The sequence below is a fragment of the Melampsora larici-populina genome, assembly GCF_000204055.1.
Source record: "Melampsora larici-populina 98AG31 unplaced genomic scaffold MELLAscaffold_24, whole genome shotgun sequence".
Taxonomy (NCBI): domain Eukaryota; kingdom Fungi; phylum Basidiomycota; class Pucciniomycetes; order Pucciniales; family Melampsoraceae; genus Melampsora; species Melampsora laricis-populina.
Window position 1 is genome coordinate 644,613 of NW_006768788.1, and position 24,053 is coordinate 668,665.

Genomic DNA, 24,053 nt, shown 5'->3' on the forward strand with positions numbered 1-24,053 from the left:
TTCAATTCCAATCTCATTATCAAACTTATCATTCACAACACCTTCTTTATTATTAGCAATCTTAGAATCTTTATTAGAAAGAAGATTTTTAAATTTGAATGGTATGTCACTTGATCTTCATCCTACAATTTGTTTTTCTAATAGTTGACTTTTTTCTCGTCGGTGTAGATCCGATTAGAACATCCAGAACAACTCAATCTCGTGAAAAATGTTTAAAAATCTTACTTACAATCCTAGATGAATCATTAGATTATGAACTAGATCAATGGTCATCAAGTTCTATTAATTTAACCAAACTAAATCAAAACCAAACCCACGAATTGATAAAGTTAGTTAATGGTTTGATCAAACTTTCAATCAAATGTAATAATCCATCAATCGGATTGATAGAACCTTCAATTCAATCTGATCATCAAATCACATTTGACAATTCTATTTCAACTGAATTGAATCCCATCAAATATAAACCTAATAAAACAAGTCTACCTACCAGTACCGCTACTCTTACCACTCAACTTGCTTCATCCTTGTCTTCAAATGCTTCATCTTATTCGACATTCAAGCCCACCCGAATGAATTTCAAATCAAATTTCAGCTCACCCATCGCATCCCCACTATCCCAATCCTCACCAAACCATCAACGAGCAGGATCATCAACAACAAGTACACTAAGAAGATCATTAACTAGACAACATATCTTATCAGAAATCGAAACCGAAACCTCCCAATCATACGAAGAATACCAAAGGAGTAAACCACCCACATTAAAGAATTTATTAGAACCACTACAAGCTCAATTAAAAAGACCTCAAACGCCTCGTACTGCTCATAGAAGAGTAGTCAGTAATCTTCGAAATAAACTTGAATCTTATTTTGATGATCCTAAACTAGACCAAGATGAAACGAAAAAAGAAGAATCGCCAGAAGAAGAACAAGAAGACGAAGAAGAGGAGATGGAAATGATGAGAGGAGGGATTGGGATGCTTACATTAGATGGAATAGATGATGATGATCCATTTGTTTCGATTGAAACTCGTAAAGCTATGGGTAGTCAATTTATCAATTTACCAATCACTCCCTCGTCTACTAAAACTAAGGATGATTCATTTTTGAATCATGATACTGATGATGAGCTTACTAACTTGAATTTTAACCCTTCAAAACCTTTTATACGTTTTACTTCTTCTACATCCTCCGTGACTTCAAATCAAACACCTTTCTATGAAGATACATATTCTCCCAAGATTTTATTAGCATCAAATGGAGCGAAACTATCATTAATCGAATCCGATATTAACAAATTCGAAAACTCAAATCAATCCATCGAAATCAATTCAGATTGGATTACTGAAACTTCTTTACAAAATGAAAAAGCAGTAGAAGCAGAAGCAGAAGTTGGAGTTCGGATTAGAGTTTCAAGATTAGAAACTTGGATTGAAAATTTAAATGGAAAAGACAAATTCAAAGAAAAGATTGGGTTAGGTAGAAAAAAGTTTGATAGGATTTGTGATGATGAAGCAGAAGCAGAAGACGAAGAAGAAGATTGGATTTAAATGTTAAGGATTTTGGGGTCTTGTTAGGAATGTATAAGAATATAGGGCCTTTAGAATTTGAAGTTTCATAAGTTGATAGGTATTCTTAGAATCATTTTACGGTTCATTTGGTGTAACTTCATTGGATTGCAGGTATCAAATCAATTTAAATCCTTCTTCTTGTTCTTTTTCATCTTTATATCGTTATTAACGTGATCAAATTGAAAAAACTCAAGCTTTTGTATACGCAAAGCCTTGATAGGATATTATTTCACAAGATCCATGTACATATCTTAATTATATATAACTTTATTTGCTAACCAATGTATGTAATCAAAGAAAAGTTTGGGTCGGAATTTGTTGGATTTAGAGTGATGTACCCTCTTGCAAGTACATAATAAGACACTTCAATACAATTACATGAGAACTTTTGATATTCTTCTGTTCTGCATAAGGAAAACTAGATGCCCTTGCTTTTGGAGAGGAAGGGCATTTATTTAGTGGCAGAAAACTCTCTTTCTTCCACTTTACACTTTTTTGTCTTGAGTGATTATCCCTCTCCTAAAATGTGCCGATCTGCCAGAAAGATGAAAAGGCTCAAGAGGCAATCAAGCTGTTTGGGGTGAGTCTTGGCATGCTTTCATTCAGGAGTTGATCTGAAGCTCGCAGCGGTTTTGAAAGCAGTGGGGCACCGGTACCGTATTTGCTCCTGATCCGGCACACACAGATCGGGAGTGTACTTAGCTCAAGAGACAGGAGGCTGACAGGTTGAGATTTGACTGGGCCCTGGGGTGAAATGGATTACGTTTTGTTGACGTCGATTGCTACATGAAATACAAAATACAGAGATTGCATAGATGATACAGTCCATCTGCTTCACTTCGATTCCAATTCAAGCTTGATTACCACTTTATCAACTTCAACACACCAATCAATCCATTCTCAACAATCATCTTTTCGTAGTACATACATCACTTCATCTTATCATCAATAATATATGATGTTATCTCCATCTAGACCACCAGCGATCTTACCACAACCTATTGTTGTTAAACGAAGAAGAAAATCAGGAAAAGGTCAAGGTGAATCATCTCGTGAAGCAAGTGCAGGTAAGTCAATTGAACCCTTCTATCTCCTTTTCTTTTATTATTTCTCTGAAGTGCTCAGCAGCTTTTTCTGACTTTTCTGGCTGTATGATTTCATCAGAATCTAATGATGAAACGGCGAGTTGGTCATCATGATTCTCCGCGCTCTTGTTTCCCTTTGATTGCTTACCCTTACCTTTTTGAAATATCATTCTTCAATCTTTCTACAGGCAACCGATAACGATACGATGGCAGATGATACTGATACGGCTTCTATGACGTCACCTAGAACTGCTAACACTCAATTTCGTACACGAGCCACATTTGAAGAAGCTCATTTACCACCTGCCCATCCTCATCGACACAAACGACCCCAAACCTTAGTAGCAGCGGCTACTGTGAATAGTAGTATGGCAATTCTAGAAAATCTGCCACAAAGAGAAGCAGCTGGCTTAAAGTTTGATAACCTAAGTTACGATGGTAGTTTAGAAAGTGGGATCGATAGTGGTACGAGTACATACGATGGAGATGTCAGTAGTGCACCAGGTCCAGCAAGTAAACGTGGTCATCCAAAACATCTTACTCATACTTATGCTTACAAAACTGATCTTACTGGTGATTCAAAACCCACTAGTGTGGCTAGATCATCTCTTAGTCAAATGAGCTTAGCACATGATCAATCAGATGCAATGGACTTTGTTCCTACTGCTCAATCTGTGGAAGCTAATCCTATGTCGGCTTCGGATTCTAAACCGTCTAATCCTAATCTTCCTCCTGCTCCTCATGGATTTCTTTCTCGTTTACGTCCAGAGGATTTACAAGAGAAAATGAAGGAAGCTATTGCTGAATCTTCTAAACAACGTAGTGTTGGTTTTGTTCTCATTAATAGTTTGGAGTCGTTGAGATTCGATTTACTGATTTCGATTGTTCGGTTTTCTCAGTACTCTATAAACCCTCCCCCCGTCAATCGTCCTGTAAGAATCTACGCCGATGGAGTCTATGGTGAGTGATTTACCAACCCACAAGTCCGATGATCCAGTCCACAGATTTACTCACCCATGATTCTAAACCAACAGATTTATTCCACTACGGCCACGCTCTCCAACTTCGACAATGTAAACTATTCTTTCCAAACGTTTATTTGATGGTAGGAGTCTGTTCAGATGAATTAGTTAGAAAATTTAAAGCTTCGCCTGTACTTACCAGTATAGAAAGGTACGAAAGTGTAGCCAATTGTAAATGGGTCGATGAAGTGGTTGAAGATGCTCCATGGCAAGTTGATGCTGAGTTCATGCAAAAACATCAAATCGATTATGTTGCTCAGTAAGTGATTGTTTGAAGATCCTGAAACTTTTTTCTCTCGATGACTTTTACTTAAGGTTTTGATCTTGTTTTTTAGTGACGAAGAACCTTATGCAAGTGTAGATTCAGATGATGTATACGCTTACGCCAAATCCCAAGGTATTTTTCTTCCCAAATCCAGAACTCCTTGAACATTCCAAGCTAACGTTCAAAGCAAAACGATGCATTTTGTCCCAGGTAAATTTTTACCAACTCGTCGAACCGACGGAGTTTCGACCTCTGAACTTTTACAAAGAATAGTAGAAGGATATATCGAAGGAACCTACGATAACAAATTAGAAAAACTAGGTGTACCCGAATTATGTAGTAATAAAGCTTTGAGTGAAACAGGTAGTGGTGGGATTGCACAAAGAGCAGGATCAAGAACTCCAATGGTAATTCCTAATAGTCCTAAAGCTGGCACTGCTATAGATGCAGAAATGGATGACGGCACGGCTACTGCTAATGAAGCTCCTTAGGAAAATGAGCACTTCTTCTACATCTCTTTGTACTCTTATTTCTTCGAGAACTCGTCGTTTTTGCACAAGATTCAAGGTAACAGATCGGTGGTTTGGTGGTATTGATTTGAAAATGAAGTCAAGAAGAATTTCTCGAATTCCTCTTTAAATTCTTCTCTGTATTGGGTTACTTAAATCTCTGATCTCGGCATTGTATGTATTTCAAGATTTCTCGTTGCAATTCTTTCAAGATTGTTTATTTTTCTTTGGCTTTATTGAACTCATCTTTATAATCAAGCAAGAAATGTTATATAGTATATATTTACTTATTTTTCGTTTTACATCATAAGTGATTCTTTTTGACTAATTTGATTTTTTTCTTTTGAGTGTATGCGCATTTACGAAGGGATCATTTTAGTGGATATCCAGAGCTCGAGGTCAGTTTTTCAGTTTTTGCTTAGATTATCAGGATTAGCCCAAGGTTCTACTGATAACTGCAAGCGATGGTGGTGAGGTTTGACGAAAGGGGTTAGATTCAGTTCACTTGACTCATTTCTGACTCAGCTTGGGCTTAAATGGGTTGATAGGTTTGATTTGATGGATTGAGAGCTCTGATGAATCAGTAAGCTTATTCCCACTTCAGGGATTCATTCTCATTTGATGATCTAAGCCGAGCTCTCATTAGGAGATCTTTAAGATGGCCTGGATTGATCACCTGACCTGGCCCTGACCGATGTGCTTGAAAAACTAGTCTACACTTCTTGAAGGGAATCCACTGAGGTGTCTCGCTCAACAAACTGTTGATGATAATGTGCTTTGTAGTACTTGACTTTCATCATCCTGAACTGTTAATGTTGACTCATTCACATCGTTTCCTTTTCAAGGGAAGAAGGGAATTTGTTGAAGTTGAGTTGAAGTCTCACAGGCTAAGTAAGGCTCATAGTGTCGTCCCAATACAGCAATTGTCGTGTCATCGAAGCCACGTGACTCCCTGAATAGAGTTTTTGAATCCTTGACAAAACTAGATTAAAACACTGTTTCGTTGAAAGCAGACCGAGGTTAGGTTTAAAAAATAGATATAAAAGTCGTTCCGATTTCTGGTCCTCTTCCCCCCCCTCAAGTTGACTTCATTCCCACCTGAACCACATTTTCGTAGCTCTCCCTCTACATTCAAATACTGTTTTTTTTACACTCGAACCTTTTACTTTTGCGGTTGAACCCTTTATCACGAGCGTTACTCTTTCCTTCACTGTGATCGTAGTCGTCTCTTCAATCCGCTACTTCATCTTTAATCGATTCCTTGATCGTGGTTATCAAGTTCGACTCGCAACTTGCCCTAGAACTTCATTGTATCTAGTGGTCTTGATCTCTCACCTCTCATCCTCTTATAAAGTCATCGTCACCTCATCTCATCACCTCTCACGCCACTCTTATCTCTTATTCTCTTTAACGACTGCTGTTATCTTTCCTCAGCTTTACCTTACATCCCTCTCGTACCGCCATCATGGCCTCTTCTACTTTCGCTTTGCCCGGTCCCCCTGCTTCTGCAACGCTTGGAAGTTCAAGCTTCCCCGATCGACTATCTCTACCGCAGGCTGGGGGCCAGGACGCTGGCAAATCTACTCATCATCCTGATGATCCCAAGGGAATCATAACCAACGTTCAAGGCATCGTTCCTACCCTTCAGTGAGTTGCCGATGCTTGATATCGATCACTCATGCCTTTCTTTTAGCATCCGACCTCGCCCGTGTTGTAGATTAGTTCAATGCTCTATCCGTTTCATCTACAAACGGACTAATGTCTCGAGCTTTTCCCTCTATCTCTTTCCTTGCAATCCTTCCCTCTCCCCAGAAACATTGTTGCGACCGTCAATCTCGAATGCCGGCTTGATCTCAAAACAATAGCACTTCATGCTAGGAATGCAGAATACAATCCCAAGGTAGCCCCAAACCCCATGCCTTCCATCTGATTGCTCAGGTGGCTTATTTGCTCGTTCCCACATCTTTTAGCGTTTCGCTGCAGTGATTATGCGGATACGAGAGCCCAAAACAACTGCTCTGATCTTTGCCTCTGGCAAGATGGTCGTCACTGGTGCCAAGTCTGAAGACGACTCTCGATTAGCAGCACGCAAATACGCTCGAATTGTTCAGAAACTTGGTTTTGAAGCCAAGTTTACCGAATTCAAGATTCAAAACATTGTGGGTTCGTGTGATGTGAAATTTCCGATTCGATTAGAAGGTTTGGCCTACAACCACGGGCATTTCTCATCTTATGAGCCCGAGGTTAGTTTGATTACCCTTTGTGTGCTCGTTTCACACCTTACCCTTTAAGACCTATCATGCTAAGCTCTTTGAGCTGTATTTGGCTACAGCTTTTTCCTGGTTTAATCTACCGTATGGTCAAGCCTAAGGTTGTGCTACTGATCTTTGTATCAGGCAAAATCGTCCTGACTGGAGCCAAGGTACGATTCTTTCTCTACTCATACCCTTCATCGTTTCTTTACCTTACTCTTCTTTCGCTCTTCTCTTTCAGGTCCGGGAGGAAATCTATCAAGCATTCAACAACATCTACCCAGTATTGTCTGAATTTCGGAAGCCTTGAACTCCAACCTCTCCTCGTCGTCATCATCATCCCCTCACTCATCCTTACCTCGACCGACCTACCCATCTGCCTCTCGCCTTCTCTTCTTCACTCCTCCGCTTACTCTGTTAAGACCGACCGTGAAGACTTCACTTATTCAAAAATTACAAAGTCAACACTTGGTTGAACGTACATGAACATTTGCCATAATAATATTTGCTTTTATTCACCAATCACACTTTACATCGTTCAACGGTCTCCCTTCCTCTCCTTTTTGTCTGCCGACGCGATTTTCTTCTTTTCTTTGGGTTGTTTCCTTTTTACCAAGGATATAAAGGGGGTCCTAGGGTGTTTTTTTTTTTACTTTTTTTTTCCAATCATCATCCCTCTTAAAACTTGTGTGTTAACAACCCTGTATTCACTGTTTTATCAGTTCTTTTTTTCACACAATGGTAGAAATCACGATTTTATGTGAAAAAATGAAGTACACTTAACTATTAAACTGATTAGTTGTTGCAATTTAAGAGATTGATATGATACAAAACTGTCCGCTACTCGAAGCAAACTTGATCACTTTTGAACTTGGACCCACTTCACTTTTTGGTCGGCACATTTTTCTCAAGTGTGTTTTTCAAAGCTTTCACCTTTGTTATCAATCTTATACCATGTCTTGCATGGGCCCCCGGCAATAAATGACCATCAATCTAGCACATGCCTCGGGCAAGGTCTTGCATTCCACTTCACAACCTCTGTCTTACCTGGACTTATATGCCTTCCTTCACCTCAACATTATGATGACTTGAATGGTCATCTTGATTGGCAACACTGAAAAAGTCCTACTGGTCTTCATCCTCTCTGTTATTCATCAGGCCTTGAAGAACTTCCTCAATGGAATCTGTGATCTTCAAGAGTTTGCTGCATCACAGCAATCCATCCATTAAGATGCTTTGAAGTTGGTATGGGATTAGTCAAGAGCCCTTAAAGAACTTACTCACCTCTGATATGACATACCAAGGATTCATGACGATAATGAATTAAAGATTGAATTTGAAGTTGTCTCAGATACAAAACAAAACATATAATGAAACAATGAATGACTGAGGAGAAGTATAAGTTGATCTATATAGCCTTGCATCAAGACTACTAGAACACTCAGTATGGTTTTAAAAGCTGTAGAGGAAGTCAGTTTTGAATATTATTTTTTTGGATTTGATGATTTCACTTTTGAAATGGACACATTCACCATGTAAATATCCGTGTGGCACATCGACGTGCACACACGGAGAGTTTTGAAATAAAACTCCAAGTCTTTTGGTCAAATTTAGACTGAGATTGTTGTTGAGCACCCTTTGTGCTTTGTGATTTGTTCAAAGGATTTGCAGAATACTTTGTTGTCAGCAGGGGTCAACTGACTTTCAACCTCCCAGGTGATAAGGGGAAGATGTGCTTGTTGTGGCACCTCTTTGATGGGTTGTTACAGGGTCTAAGGAAAGTCTTTTGTGCGTGCATGTCGACGTGCTACAAGGATATTTACATGGTGATTGATAGTTAGATATTTTCAAAACCGTTTTTAAAATTTTCATGAGATTAAATCATAAAAATATCAAGAGATTGATTGATTACCCAATGACTAAGTTTTTTTCATTTCTGTTAAGCTTAAAATATTGATGGTATACAGATATTGGTTGAGAGGAACACAGTTGTGTGCGTATGTGTGAGGAAAAAAAGTGAAATTGAGATTGAGTTGTGTGAGCCAGTTTTTGGGACAAAATAAAAAAAAGAGAAAGGATGAAAAATGAAAAGCAGATCATTAGCTAGGTGAGCCTTTGATGAGATTGAAACAGATGATCATCTGCGTGATCAGTGACAGTGATATCTAATGATGTTATCAATCAGATAGGCAAAACATGTCAGATATCATTCAGATGGGTTATGAGTTATAAAAGATGAGGTTTACACATAGTAGAGTTTTGGTGGTCAGATTGATGATGCGCAAGGGTTAGAAAGATTGATATATGTATTCAGGTGTGGTGGAAGTAGTCTTGCAGGTCATCAACTTGTTCAAAGGGTTGTTAGTTACAATGTGAGACTATGGAATTGTGTCTGTTGTGTTAGACATCTGATCATTTGATTCCTTGATGATCGAGTTGACTCCAGTCATGGTCAATGATATTGTTATTAATCACAAGTGGTAACTTGGTCAAGTTTGAATCAAAGCCAGATATTACTGGCATCAGATTGGAAGCTGTCAAAGGAGGTTCCAAGTACGTTCCACAATGAGAAAACAAATCTTCTTTCATATTGTCATAAGGTTTTGAGCTTCTAAGAATCCACTCAATAGTAATTTATAGGTGGCTCATAAGGGAATTTCTTTAAAACCATATGTATCTGTAGTCACAAAACTCATAGGACATGCAGTTCATGAAAAGATGTTTGGCTTGGGTGGAAATTGATTGTATGCCTCTTTAAAAGTATAAGTTTGATGAAGCATGTATGTTTATTAAAATCTACTACCTAAGTAAACCAGAGTAGCACTTATGTTTGAGTTAAAATTATGGATCATGAGAGGAAGGATAAGACAATTGCAATATCTTTGTCACCTATCATGGGAATTGTTTCACAAACTAATGTTAAGATGGATTTGATTTTGAATTCTTGAGGTTGTATGCAGTTTTTTTCAACTTTTTAGAAAATTGCAATGTATATGTAGGTAACATATCTTTTTCAAATTGACTGAGAATCTGATCAAAATCTTGGAGCTTCCTCAACTTCTTTCCCTCAAACAAATTCATGGTGAGAGTGGGATTTTTGACCATTGCCACTCAACCATGAAAGATACAGACCATAAAGAGTGTGGATCAGGCCACAGTATGGCTCAGTGGACCTATTGGTTTTTGTAGAGACCAATGCACTTAATAGAAATTTTACTTTCATGTCTATGTCTAGCTGTCTTGCACTTGGGGTGAGTAAAGTTGTAAAAGGGCAGGGTCATCACTTCAGCACTAGATTTCAATGTCAATTTTTGAAGTGAACAGCTATAATCTCATTATCATCCACTTCATTGAGAACAAATCTAAAGCCAACATGTTTATATTTCTGATGCAACACACACTCACAGAGAGAAATAGAGAGACGTATATACAGTCCACAAAAGAGGTTAAGGGAAATCGGGATACACTGCTAATCTGCTCCCAAGCACTTGCCAATCTAAGCAACCGTACACAACAAGCTCACCCATAAAACAGAAAAAAAACAATATGATCCAAAAAAGATATATATATATATAAGACTAGTACCGATAGATATGTGAAGAAGAAAAGATAGAAGAAAGTAATAATGTTACGTGATCAAACAACAGCCTTTGTCATTCTTTTTAGCTTTCCGACGACCACTCGATCCTCGTTTCTCTTCTTCGTTTTGTTGCGTTGTTGTGGTAGTACCATTTGCTTGCTGACGTACTAACATGGCTGCTCGGGTTGCAGACTCGAAAATCGCATCTACTCCTTCATTCTTCAAGGCAGAACATTCCATATAGCACCTCGCATTGATTGAATTAGCTACAAGCTCCGCCTATTCCAAAATAATCCCTTGCTCAGCCACAGCTTAAAGATGTCAAATAATGTAAAAATCGTAAGTCCCCGAGACACGCACCTGTCGTTTCTGGACAAACTGTTCTGGATTTGCACCCCCGTCTGAATCCCTTAAATCTTTTTTACATCCAACTAGGATGACTGGAATGGCTGCACCACAAATCGAGCGAACTTCTTCGATCCATTTGACCGTTACGTTTTCAAGAGAATCGGGTGTATCGATAGCAAAGGCAATGAGAATGACATGAGATTTAGAATAAGAGAGTGGTCGTAATCTCTATGTCAAAAAGATAATGGAAAGCAATTTGATTAGAACATGGTAAACAGGTAAAATCAGATGAAAAACTTACTTCATATTCTTCTTGACCACTAATGAGATGATAGGATAATCCACGATAGAAGTGGCCCGGTGGTGGAGAATAGGTACTAATCGTCAGTAATTGAACTAAAATTGGTAGACTACTTGAGATGAAACGACCGACGCTGTATCCCATAGAGCCAATTGTACCGCTTTACCATCTAGCCTGATTTCAGCCACGTAATTTTCAAAGATCTAAAAAGTTTGCAAAGAGATGATGATTTAGCAAAAAAAAAAACGAATAGAATAAGAAAAGACTTTTTAACTAAACGGTAGGTTCATAATCTTCAGGAAATTCGCCCATAGCAAAGACACTGAGAAGCGAAGTCTTCCCACAAGCACCATCTCCGATGATCACCAACTTTCGACGAATTGCTGCAGCTGCTGTTTGAGATGATGATGAAGTTCGAGCAGGTGGAGACATTGTGATGATAGCGAAGGGATGGAAAGAGAGTATGTAAAAAGGGTTGAAGGGTTGAAAATTAAAGAAAAAAGATTACTTAAAGAGAAAGGAAAGTTGAGCAAAGATTTGAGTCTGAGATCCAAATCGAGTTTAAATTGGAAATTTAGCAAGAGGGCAGTGCAGCAAGTACAGAATCTGTATCAAATCAGCTACAATTTAGTACTTACCTTTATATACTTAAATCTCTGTACTTTATTCTTCTTGTACCTCACTAAAACTTCAAATCACTCATCACTCATCACTCATGATCAGGACATCCGACAGTCACCTCATGGATTCAGGTCACTCCGGTCCAGACCCCCTTCGACTCTCCAAAACTCACATCTCGAAATTAGTTAAGAAAGACTTGGACCTCGACTGTAGAATTAATCTCAAGCACAGCTTTCAATATTCAAGCTCATCTCACTGAATCGATATAAAATCATTAAGCAATTCACACACCAATCTGAATGCAGCATTGCTCAGATGAGAAACAAAGATATTATCTGTAGAGACTTTCACTATCACCATTATGTTTGGTATGATAGAAGACACGAATGTGAATTTAACACTGTCTGTTCCCTATCAAAGCTGCCAGACTGATCCATTGTTATGTCAAGTGAGATCCAGCTGATTTGAGAATAGATGATTTTTTTTGAACTGTAAATCATGGTGCAAATCCTGCTTTTATTTTCAATCAGGTTCCGTTTCTCTGCTGATTTGGAGAATCAAGAGAATACAGAACCTGTAAGAACACTTTTGGGTCAGTTTTGACCATTGTGGCAATGACTTTTTTTCAAAAAAAAAAGTGGTCAATCATCCTCAAGTTAGCCGTATATAGAACAAATGGGCAGTAGGCGCTGCCATGTCATGCTCTGAGCTCACTGAAGACCTTGAGTGTTTTCAATGCTATGAAAAGCTATCCAAATTACTCAAGTTGAGAAATGATGCATGCCAAGTTAAATAGAAGGATTTAGATGTCTGGGTATGTACTCTGAATAAAGCACTGAATGGGAAGAAATCATGACACTTTCAGAAGAAATGATATACATTGACCATTGGAATAACATAACCAGTTGTCTTAAATACTCAATACTCTTTGCAAAGAAATCTAAATATACATGATCAGATAGATCTACCAGTTTAAAATAATCTTTTACATAGTTAGAAATCAATTTCATGACACTCAAACCTGACAAGCATTGCAAGACCAATTTTCCATATGTGAATTGTTTCAAATTAATTTTGTCTTCTCTGGTGATCTTCAAAAACACTATCATGAGCCTCAACAACCACAATGCAAAGCAAATATGATTCAATCAGATTTGAAATGTTTGAGTTCAGTTTCAAGATGAAAGTTTCTGACTCAGGCTGTGAGGATACCAAATTGTGGATCTATACAACAAAAAGTGATTGATCATGAATTTGTACATTGGCAAAGTGATCTAAGCTCAAGTCAACTGTGAAATGGGAGCTAAATTTTTCCATGATTTAGTGGTTGACCTGTTCCATTTCATAACCTATTGGACATTCCAACAAATCACATAAAAGCTTATATGCTTACATCCAGACTTGCTCAATAATCATAATTTTGAAAATAAGGTAAAATGTCATCAAATTGAATGATTTAGAGGTTTGAGTTGAGTTGAAATTCTTAATCTCCAATGGAAGCATAGTTTTGAATCAAGATTCCAATGTTGTTTGAAGATTGAATTTTATGATTGCTGGTTTGCTTGTTACTCAAGGGGTTTAACTGCCTTATATGTTGATTTGACAACAATGAAAGTAATTATAGATGGAAACCTTTGATTTTTTGTCAAGAAATCCAAGTGTAATAACTTGATTAAAGTTTAAAAGACCTTGGTGAGCTTCCTAGCAAAAATTGTGATCCACAAGCAGGCCACACTTAATTGACGAAGGACTACTTTGCTTGAAGTTGTACTCCAGTCTATGGAGAAGGTCTATTCTGCAGTTGGTTCCAAAGGATCTTTTATATGTTTCTGCACAATTGTGACTGCACTTGGCAAGCATCATGTGACTACAGCCCCACAAATTGGGACAAAAGGCCAAGAGTCATCCTCTATGTATCAAAACTAATAGACACTTGTCTCACCATCCTTCCTGGCCACTAAGACATTCTCCTCAGTATATAAGAAACCAAACACCCAGAAACCCTCTTACCAAATTTTCAAATAATCATGTGGTACAACCCTCCAAGCTCTTTGTGTGGAATGGTTATGCTACAGTGGTGTCTAATACTGCACCACAATTGCCGCATCCCAAGCATACTCACCACAGATTTCAACTTCATCATACTTACTGGAGTCCACCTACTTATCACCGTACACTAGCAAAAAGATTGATCTCACTTTTCAGCGGAAAAGGGTTCAAATTAATATCACCAAGAGGAGTACCCACAAGATCCTAAATGGGTACAATCCCAACAGCCATCAATATAATTTGGGCTAGCTGGAATATCACAGAGAAGATCACTGACAGTGAGGTTATCACTGATAGTGTAGCATCAGATCACTATCCAGTAGCCACTTTCCTAGACTTGTTTTTCCTTCCACCAGTGAGCTCACATAAAAATATTAAACACACTAACACACACCGTGTCCTTGTGGCAGTCGGCCGACGACAAGCACACACGGAATGCCTTTGAGGCACAAAGGCAACTCCTGTGCACTGGTCAACAGGCAAACACCACACAGACATGGTGACAATGTATTCCTGTTTCAGAACAAAATCCAGGAACAACTGATCCTCCCACCCATGTACTTAACAAATGATGACAGTGATCTTGGTGCAATCAAATTATCAACAATCATCTTGGAAGCAGCTCAAGATCAAGGTAAACAATTCAAAAGAAACATACAAAGTTACACAAGCTGGTGGGACAAGGACAGGCTCAGCCCCATCATCAAGAATCAAAACTGCACCAGACAGTGAATGATCAGGACGGATCTACCATAGACTCATAGGTGCTATGCTAAATGGCAAAAATACCTCAAGTCACAGACTCTCCTAGCCAAGACAACACATTGGAAATCCTTCCTAGCCAATAGCTCAGGAAATACAACCTTTAAAGTGTACAAACTGACTAAACCATTGTCCTCAAGTGAGGTGTCCCCCCTACTTTGTCAAGACGGTTCCACAGTAGCAGACATACAAGAACAAGCTGAACTTCTTCTCAAAGGTACCTCTATAGGTCATATAGAAGCCAATCTATCAGATATCCCTCACAAATTTTTGAATCAACAACAATCGCCTGTATACCTGTCCCCAACACTCAAAATCCCAGAATTAGTTAAAATCCCAGAATTAGTTAAAATTGTCAACAAAGCTCCTAATAAAAAAGCAAGAGGTCTAACATGACCTGCTTCTGATGCATGATAAATACTTTATTTAGCTTTAAAGATTGATAAAATAAGCTTTTTGTCATGTAAATGTTGCTACATGTGTGTATGCAAGCGCAAAAGTTGATATTCACACTATTCTCTTCAATTCCTTATACCTTTTCACAAATTCTCTGTTACTAGTGGTTTAAAGTGTACATTATTAAATGGAACATTCCACATTGATTGAGCCATGACCCATCCTGATCTGACCAGGTTTGACATATGTAATTAGCTGACAGCCTTAATTTTTGACAACTTCCACCCCTTTTCACCTCTTGTCACATCAATACCAATTTCTTCTTCATCATGAGATTGTTGTAGATCAATCCATTTATAAACACAACCTTATAAATCATTATAAAACTCTCAGCATCCATAAAATCCCTCAATCCAATCATTGGTGGCGCCAACAAAGGCACGGCTTGGAGTTGAGTTCCATGACTGAGTGGCAAGTTACATCAGACGGTAGCATAAATGCTTATAGCGAGAACAGTGCGAGCCAGCAGGGAAAAAATTTCCCCCGCGCCAAACCGTGAAAATTTTCTCCTCCTGCGTTCTCTCTCACGTCTGGAAAACAAGCACTAGTCATCAAGATCTCTAAAGTTTCTATCTTCAAATCCTTTTTGTGTATTTGATTTTTCAAAATACCACCCACCCACCCAGCGTGCTTGTGGGACGGTCCCGGTCTTTGCGCGAGGAAGAAAAGATTTTCCAACCCACACAAAACCGGGCCGGCCTGCGGCCGCCATCCCAAATCCGGCTTACTCTCAAAGTATGATATGCGATGAGAGAAAGCCAGGATGGTATTTTTTTTTAGGTTACATATAACAAACCCAACAGATTAGCAAGTCTAGAAACTCGCCTTCACCAAATGGATTACATATGAATAAATCCCATATTATTAGTACCCTTGTTTACCATCCTCAACTTTCCCTCTTTCTTGAATAATTGCACTCCTCCCTTATCATGAATCCTGATGATTAAACTGATCTGATCATGCTATTTCATAGCTTAACCTTCTTGAACCCTCAAATCCATTACTAATACCCTAAAAACCATTTTCCAACCTTTTGTACACATATTGTCAACTTTTTCTTGAATTCTTAATCTTTCAATCCTCTTCTTCCATTCTTTTTATAACACATTTTATTCTATTGATCATAAACTAAATGTCACTCAGCATCAATCTCAACCTTAATGATACTTCTCCAATTGATCCTTACTAATATTACTATTTTTATGATTTCTTGACTTTTTCTTATCTTCTTTTCCCCTTATCAAATTGTGTAATTGATGTATAAATGATTAATAAGCAACTACAAAACCCCTGCTGACCATCATTACAACTAACAAAATATGAATTTGACCAAAAAAATGTCTTTTACCACAGATTTTTAAATTTTATTTGTCATCACCAGAGACAGGAGGGACAGATGCAGCTGGGGTCAACGCCCAAACCAATCCAACACAATACAACTTTTTGGAGATTTTCCATGTCATATTGGTCAACCCATATATTCAGACCAATACCCAATACAATATGAGGACAAAAAATATCCGTTTGGCCATGTCATGTCACTGAAGCAATACAAGCCAATACCGTAGTTAAAAATTGGTTGCAAGGCTTTTCAAGTAAGAAAAGGGCAAATTGCCTCCATCCTGTATCACATTGCCAATACCCATTATGAGAAAAGGGGACTTCTTATGTTGGGTCAGGTGAAGCAACATGGAGAAATCCAACTTTGATGTTGGATTGGCAATACAATACCAATACAATACCAACTTTTGTGTTGGATTGGTTTGGGCATTGCTGGGGTTGATGCTTCAGCAGAGGTACCAGAAGGCATGATAATGAAAGAGGCAAATCTATGGTAAGAGTGATACCAATAGTCCATCAAATGTTTATGGTTTGAATCAACTTGACAATAGGTTGTCTTCAAGTTCTTATCTTTTGACTTGTGATGTTGTCTCAGACATAGAATTGGGTCCATCTCTACTTATTTATGCAATGAAATTTCTTGATCATAAAATTTCTATAGTGGTCTTGATGCCTTCTCTTTTGTGTGTGAGAAACCTCACTTCAAACTTTAGCTTGAGATTGTGCTGTTGGGGCCCCTTGGGGGTTAGGGTCAAGCTTTGGGATGCTCCTGAGCATGTTGGGGAGTCATTGGGTAGGGTTAGGGTAGGGGAGAGCCACCTGAGGATTGGGCTCAGGCTTGGGATGGCCACCCCCTGTGTTTTTTGGCTTGGGGATCAGGTTGAAGTTTGTCTTTTAGTAACCTTTCTTGGACCGTTTAAACAAGAAAATTCAGGTCAGGGGCACAGTGCAGAAAAGTGCCTTAGGTGCACCTAGGCATCAGAGATTTTGAAAAATTGGTGGCCAGCGCGCCCTTTAAAAATCACACCAAATCTAAGAAATCCTACATCCTGTCACTAATATTGGAGTTATTGACAACAGCAGTAGGACTTGTATACTCACTGTGAACTCCAAAGAAAATTCTTGCTCACCTTTACATGGCAAAACTGTTGTGGTAGGTGGCTTCAGTAACTTAAAAATCAGAAAAATATCAATGAAAAGCAACATTTAGGCCTCCAGCTTTTTTTTGGAAAAAACACGCCCGGTGTGCCAAGTGGCGCCTGGGTGCAAGAAAAGTAGAAAAAACATGCTTCCAAAAATATCATTGCGCCCACAGCCTGAGAGAAAATTTGGCATATGCAATCACAATTTGGACCTATTATGTATGTCACAAACATGTCACTCAAGAAGCTCAATTTTGACCTAGTCACACATCAGGATGATCCCTGAGACCTGCCAAATCAGGGATCCCCATGGTACAACCCATTGGGTCAGGGGGTTGTTCTGGCCTTCAAAGGTTCCCAGAACCGCGGGGATCATCAGGCCTGGGGGTCATTCTGAGGTCAAAAAAAAGTGATTCTCCTTGGGGAACCCAAGGAAAAATAAAGCTGTGAAAAGTGGACAAATACAAGCTTGGGAGAGCTCCCGCTCAGCAGTATTTGCTGGAAATAACCGGAGACTTGGGGATCCCCGTAGTTTCCCAGGGATTTGGTAGTTGGTTGGGGGTCAGGGTACGGGAGCCGGGCTTGATCTTTGGGACAAAAAAAGCTTGGGGAATACCAGGGTCGGTCCTTGTTCTGACTTTTGGAAAGTCTGTCACCCAAGCTCAATCCCCGGAATTTGGGGGTTGGGGCTCATAAGTTGACCAACGCTTTCCAGGGTCCTCCAAAGACCTTGTTGTTGGTAACTTGTTATTAACACAGTGGAATGGGGAAGTTGGACTTTTACATATGTTGTGTAAACTGACAGGTCGGACTATTTTCATTATAACTTTGATCTTTGACAGTTATGACATCATAGCTGTTTACCACCAATCTTTCTAACTTCCCATTTCAGTCACAATTGTCGAAGTCATTATCTTTGAATTCATAGTTCATTCATCTTTTACAAACAGTGGTATCTTTTCAACCCACCCTCCCATCCCTCTCAGTCAATTTAGTTTTATAAATTCAAAAAAATCATGGTTCCATATATTATCTTTCATATTTCTAAGAAGGGAGTTGTTATGTTTGGTTATATATTTTCTTTTTATAAGTTTTGTTATATTATTTATGATATGTTTCTTTTATTGTGTTATTTTTACTTTTTTATTCTTTATTCTTTTATGTCAGCAATGTAGGTTGATTTGAGTTTGGTTCCGTTACTATGTTGTTCAGGTTATGTTTCTTTATTTGTTTTAGGTGGTCAAGGGTTATTGTAGCTTATATTCAGGACATGTTTCTTATTTCTGTGTCCGCTAGCCGCCCCGTTCAAGTTGTGGGCGCGTGTTTTGAAAAGTCAGGCGCATTTGCCAAAAAAAATTGCCTCACACCCCTGTGCGACGGTGCAACACACCCTTGTCTCAATTCTCTTTGTTTTAGATAAAAGCAGTGGAATACATATATTTCATCATACAAATCTTTTACATTATATGGATGGAACTTTGATCAGACAGGATAAATTGAGAAGTTTTGTAGGAAATCATTTGAAGAGATCATCGGCACTCCAGGCCACTCCTGGACTGTCTGGAACATCCATAACATGCGACTCTTGAGCCAGACTAGATGAACTACTTTTCTCAAATAATCAGAAATCAAAGATGGAAGTGATAAATCCAGTTTCATCCACATAAAGACTGGGATAAATAGGGTCCAGATGAGTGAATACACCTTCTTCAAAATATTCCAATTCTTCGGCCAGGCCCAAGTCTTGCTCAGCAAGAGCTTCTTCAGTATTGATATTGCTTTTTGAAGCTTGTTTTTGGGCCTGAGGGCCCTTGTTTGGAGTTGGGCAGACTCCACTTGGAGCTGTTTGGACCTGACATTGAAGTATGTGAGAGGGAGCTGAAGAAAAAAAATCTGCCTGTTGGCACTGGCAGGCTCAAGATCCCTTGCAGCTCATCCCTGTTGCACCCCACGCACCCCCCCTTTTTGGCTCATTGGGTGTGACAGGTGCGGTGCAGCGTGCGCCCGCACCCCTGTTTCATTATTCAAGTAATTTTATTCCCGGGGCTTACGCTGCGGGCTTCGCACCAAAAACACTGTTTGATTGGTATTTTTCTATACCATAAGGGTACTCAAAGTACTATGTGGTGCCACATATCTGGCGTCACATACTTTTCAAATTTCATTTTTGACACCGAAATTACCATAACAAGTTGAAGAAAAGGACATATTGAATTATATTTGGCATATTGTAATGTCAGCGTAGGTCATTTTGCCTCTCAAAAACAAAATTTGAAAGTATGTGGTGCCACATACTTATGTAGCGCCACATACTTGCTTTGAGTACCCTTCATATCTTTGTGAGTTTATGTAACAGGCCCATTTCAAATGATTCTTTTATGCGCTCGAGATGTGCAAGAGTCAGCTTGGGAAGTTGTTGAGTTCAAGAGTTCAATTTAATCCAATATAACTCAACAAAGTCCCTCAATGCTGTGACAATCGAGGGACTTTGACAAAGCTTGCCAGAACTTACCACATTTTGGGTCAATCTGCTCGAGTTTTGCGGGAAAACCAGCTCAGAATTCGACATGCTGTTTGAAATTGACAGTACGTAAGTTAGGAATTTGATCAATTCTAGCCTATTTCAGCCCATCTTTTGCTCGACGTGGATGTAGGTAGCTTCAGTAGCGAACCCCAGCGCCAGTTCAGACCACCAGTCTTTATCAGATACTTTCATACACGACTCACAAGTTCTCTTCCATCCATAGTCGAATCCAAAGCACTTTGTTACTCATACGCAACACTCCCGGCACCAGAACATGATAAAAATTCTCTTGCTTATATTAGCTTTCCACGACTGCTTAATTTCTGCCTCTTCATTGTCATTCCAACTTGAAAAAAAACCCGAACCAACCCCTGCGGAAGCCGATGCCTATAATGGGATTGAAGGAGCCATGGAGGCAGCAGTGGCCCGCTACAATCGCTTTGTCAAACTCGAGGTCGAAAAACAATTAAAAGTCGAGTATTCACCGACCGTTGAGACAGCCAGGAGCAATCACGATCTGGGCGTGATACAGTTTGGCCCCAACTCAGAGTATTGGACCGAACGACAAGCATTACACGAGATTGCACATACTTTGGGAGTGGGTTTCCGAGCATTTAACGAGAGATGCGAAAACAAAACCTGGTACAATGCCACAAGCGTCCTTCGGCAATTATCGAAAGACCCACAGGCCGAAATAACTTGTGGTGGACAGCATTTTTGGCCGTACGGCATGAACTACGAAAAAGAGTTTTCTGAAGAAAATGCGGATATTCATTGTCAAATAATCCAAGAGATGATATATGATGGAATGAAATAACCTATCGCTGGCCTCAAACTAGAATTGTAAGTCGTATGATCTTCAACTGAGAACCGTTGCTTTCTGTATGCGTATATGGATAGTTTTTTTCTGATCTCAGTTTGTTGCTAATATGTCTATTTACAAGGTCTAGTCAGGCTTCCGTTGATGTGCTTCAAGGCAAACATTTCACTCAACAAAACAGAAAGGATATCTCACATCAATTGAGAGACGAGATGCTGGGTATCAATATTTATGATGTGTGATGCTCTTTTATTGTCTGAGAATTTTAGTAATCGTCTCTTACAGCTGTTTTATTTCGTGTTTTGTTGATATTCTCTATATCTCGGAATCGTTATCTTAAGACCAAAGGATGCAAGCTGCCCGATTCATTAGTTCTTGCTACCCGGGTGTTGCTCTTCTCGTTGATTTGTCAATTCAAATCAAAACTTAATTTCTTTGATTGATCACTTTTGATTTCCTTGACTCCTTGACTTTTTAATGAAATTTGAAAGTCCGATTGCACTACAACTATCCCCACCCAATTCCGTCAAGCTGAGTGAATGCTGCAGTATAATGAACGTTATCCAGAATAGTACGAAGTTATCTGATTGTGCATAGAACAATAAGCATCTTTGGTATCCCCACTCAATTCACTTAAATCTTTGTGGAAGCTTTGTCAAAGTACAAACTTGTGTTTTGTGCCCTTCCTTCAATTGACTATTCCTAGATTACCCATTTGCTTCAATCATAGCATAATGAAAGCTTTGTTACAATTGTATTTGTATGAGAACATGTTATTGTGCTTTTTTGCTTTTCCTCACAATTTACAAAAACTTTAGTCCAGGGCAAGTTAAAAAACCTACATATCCATAGCCTTGCGGTAAACGACATGGGGTGCTTTTCTTTTGAAATCGAAGTCGAGCTACTCACAGGTATCAAATATGTATAGAAAACTGACCTGATGTAGTGTCATACTATAAAATCTCACCAGAGCGAATCTCACCGTCTTCCAAGATTAAATTATTGCATATAATCAGCATCTCAATTTTTCTTGCCCATTCTTTTTGAGTATGTAGGTCGACTGAGTTTATCAACTTTATTGAAGAGGCGATGATTTGATTGGTTTTCTATATGACAACATTATTCGTAACCAATACATCTTGCTAACATCCATAGTCCTTAACTACTGTTTCCTTCTCAATTTTTGATAAACTATATCAAACATTAGTACACCCACCCCGAAGTTGCGTATGAAGCAACAAGTCATCGGTAACTTGGCTCTAAAAATTGAAGCCGAGGTCTAGCAAAACCTGCATCAATCTCATTTTATCTTTTACTCGATATGCAGGGTTAGTCGACTGTGATTAGCACTTCCGCGCCAGCAAACCAGTCTTCATCAAATATCAGATTTTCATCACCAATTCACAAGACCTCTTCCAATGATGTTCCAACACCCAAGAATGAGAATCGTTTTCTTGATCATACTAGCTTTCCACAGGTACTTCATCCTTGCCGCCATCACCTTCAAACTCGAAATGAAGCCCGATCCGACCCCAGAGGAGCGCGCTGCTTATCTTGCAATTGAAAAGGCCATGACATCAGCCGTGAAGCGTTATCAAAAATATGTGGACGTCAATACAACCATAACGGTCAAGTATATGCCAGGTGTCAAAACAGCAGATGCCGCTCATGATGCACGCGAAATCCGGTTTGGCAGCCACCAAGAATATTGGAACGAACGAGTCGCACTACACGAGATTGCGCATATTTTGGGTGTTGGTTGGCATGCATTTGATGAGAGATGTAAAAAAAAGACTTGGACGGTGGCCACAAAAGTTCTTCGACAATTTTCAAAGGAAAAAAATGACGCCGAAGTACATTGCGGGGGAGGACATTTCTGGCCCTACGGCCTGAACTACCCAAAAGAGTTTTCTGAGACAAATGCAGATCGACATTGCCAGATGATCAAGGCAATGAGAGATGATGGGATGCACTGACTTATTGCTTGACTTCAAACTAGACCCACAAGTTGTCAAGCCATCAAGTGAGCACTGTTCCTTTCTGATTGCATATATGGGTTGAATTATTTATGATAATTCTTTGGATTCACTGGTAGGTTCAATATTTTTTTTGGCGATAGCGAACATCTCTGGTCAAAAAATACAGAATCAAACTAATTCAGATGATGCTTAGCATTGATATGGAACGCTTCCAATCTCCCCCGACTTTTGGTACTAATATCTTGTGAAAATTTTCGAGGTTGGTGTTCGATTAACGGAGTGGAATAAGTCAAGTTGGATTATGAAGACAAACGACAAGTGGAAGTCTCCAAATGATTTGCTACCTTATGTCCAATGTGTGTTGGGGAAAATTCAGGATACAACAAGTAGACATGTACCCCAAAGAACTGTGTACGAGTACGTTGTTGGGTACCAACATTGTCGAACAGCTGTGGCGACATGTGTTCCTCTTTTTTCCATTACCAACATTCGTACACTTTGTACTCCATCCCATTTCCTCAGCACGCTAGGCAAATCTAGACATCTATAGCAGAATCATTTTCCATCTTTCGTAGCCAAACTTTCCATCTCTGGCGCTTTGTCTGAAAATTTTTCTTTCCCACCCACCCACACCTTAAAAAAAAGTTTCTCTGTTTCTCGTTTTCTTAATTCTTAAAAAACAATTTTAGATAGATTTTTTTTTTTCAAATGTTTTGTAGAAATTTTTCAGTAGCGATTTCAAATTTGGGAGGGGTTTATGATCTTATTCTAATATTTTCTTAACAGTTTCTTTAGTTGTGGGTATCAAATTCTTTTGTTATCAGTTTGTAAGGCCTCAGGCCTCCCCAACAGGGGTCTTTTTGTGTGTGCTCAAGTTCTAAGTTAGAAGCAATACAAGAGACTTCGTTTGTGTGTGCCCCCAAGGGCAACACTCCGCGTACTCCTGGTAGCTTCGAGTGACCAATGTGAGAAGTCTAATCCATCCGACGACTCATTTCTCCCGATGTTGTTAATTCTGTGAATCTCGTAATACACACTAATACTTTTAATATGAATATAACTTTCTGATTGACCTCGCCTACGGCCTTGACTATAAGAGCTAGCATACGAACGTACTACGGTTCAGGCGGCAAAAAATGAAGATGCCTCCAGTAGCCTCCAGTACAAATTGTCGAGGTCGATGAAGGGTCATCCATCCTGAAAGCTCATGATTCCATGTGGTTGAGTCAGTAGATAGGAGTCTAGGACTTGATCATAAGGTCATGAATTAGAATAAGATTTCAAGAGGGAAACTCCCATAACCTTTTCCGGGACTCTCAAATAATTCCAAATGTAATCATGTGCAAAGCATAATCCTTCCCGTATTGGACAATCGCATTCCTTGGTCTGTCAAATACATGATCAATTAGTCTCAACAGCATCC

General features: G+C 39.1%; 6 protein-coding genes across 6 annotated transcripts; 5 read left to right on the top strand and 1 right to left on the bottom strand.

The window, feature by feature from the left end:
- Positions 1-27: 27 nt before the first annotated feature.
- MELLADRAFT_56405 (uncharacterized protein) lies at positions 28-1,577 on the top strand (the record flags this gene model as incomplete). The annotated part of the gene is made up of 4 exons (XM_007411216.1): positions 28-684; positions 764-822; positions 989-1,041; positions 1,139-1,577. 2 exons carry the CDS (start codon positions 99-101, stop codon positions 766-768), a joined length of 591 nt encoding a protein of 196 aa, XP_007411278.1.
- Positions 1,578-3,444: 1,867 nt separating this feature from the next.
- On the top strand, positions 3,445-4,806 carry MELLADRAFT_48823 (uncharacterized protein; the record flags this gene model as incomplete). The annotated part of the gene is made up of 4 exons (XM_007411217.1): positions 3,445-3,619; positions 3,694-3,940; positions 4,017-4,078; positions 4,157-4,806. 4 exons carry the CDS (start codon positions 3,445-3,447, stop codon positions 4,435-4,437), a joined length of 765 nt encoding a protein of 254 aa, XP_007411279.1.
- A 749-nt stretch (positions 4,807-5,555) lies between these two features.
- MELLADRAFT_75016 (uncharacterized protein) lies at positions 5,556-7,582 on the top strand (the record flags this gene model as incomplete). The annotated part of the gene is made up of 5 exons (XM_007411218.1): positions 5,556-6,102; positions 6,268-6,355; positions 6,426-6,698; positions 6,788-6,877; positions 6,949-7,582. 5 exons carry the CDS (start codon positions 5,921-5,923, stop codon positions 7,015-7,017), a joined length of 702 nt encoding a protein of 233 aa, XP_007411280.1.
- Positions 7,583-10,022: 2,440 nt separating this feature from the next.
- MELLADRAFT_72149 (uncharacterized protein) lies at positions 10,023-11,618 on the bottom strand (the record flags this gene model as incomplete). Its single annotated transcript, XM_007411310.1, has 5 exons — positions 10,023-10,566; positions 10,648-10,863; positions 10,937-10,955; positions 11,069-11,139; positions 11,216-11,618. The coding sequence occupies 5 exons, from the start codon at positions 11,366-11,368 to the stop codon at positions 10,336-10,338; spliced, it is 690 nt and encodes a 229-aa protein (XP_007411372.1).
- An 8,487-nt stretch (positions 11,619-20,105) lies between these two features.
- Positions 20,106-20,648, top strand: MELLADRAFT_64159 (uncharacterized protein; the record flags this gene model as incomplete). The annotated part of the gene is made up of 1 exon (XM_007411219.1): positions 20,106-20,648. The coding sequence occupies one exon, from the start codon at positions 20,106-20,108 to the stop codon at positions 20,646-20,648; it is 543 nt and encodes a 180-aa protein (XP_007411281.1).
- Positions 20,649-22,090: 1,442 nt separating this feature from the next.
- MELLADRAFT_36743 (uncharacterized protein) lies at positions 22,091-22,627 on the top strand (the record flags this gene model as incomplete). Its single annotated transcript, XM_007411220.1, has 1 exon — positions 22,091-22,627. One exon carries the CDS (start codon positions 22,091-22,093, stop codon positions 22,625-22,627), a length of 537 nt encoding a protein of 178 aa, XP_007411282.1.
- Between the last annotated feature and the right edge of the window lie 1,426 nt (positions 22,628-24,053).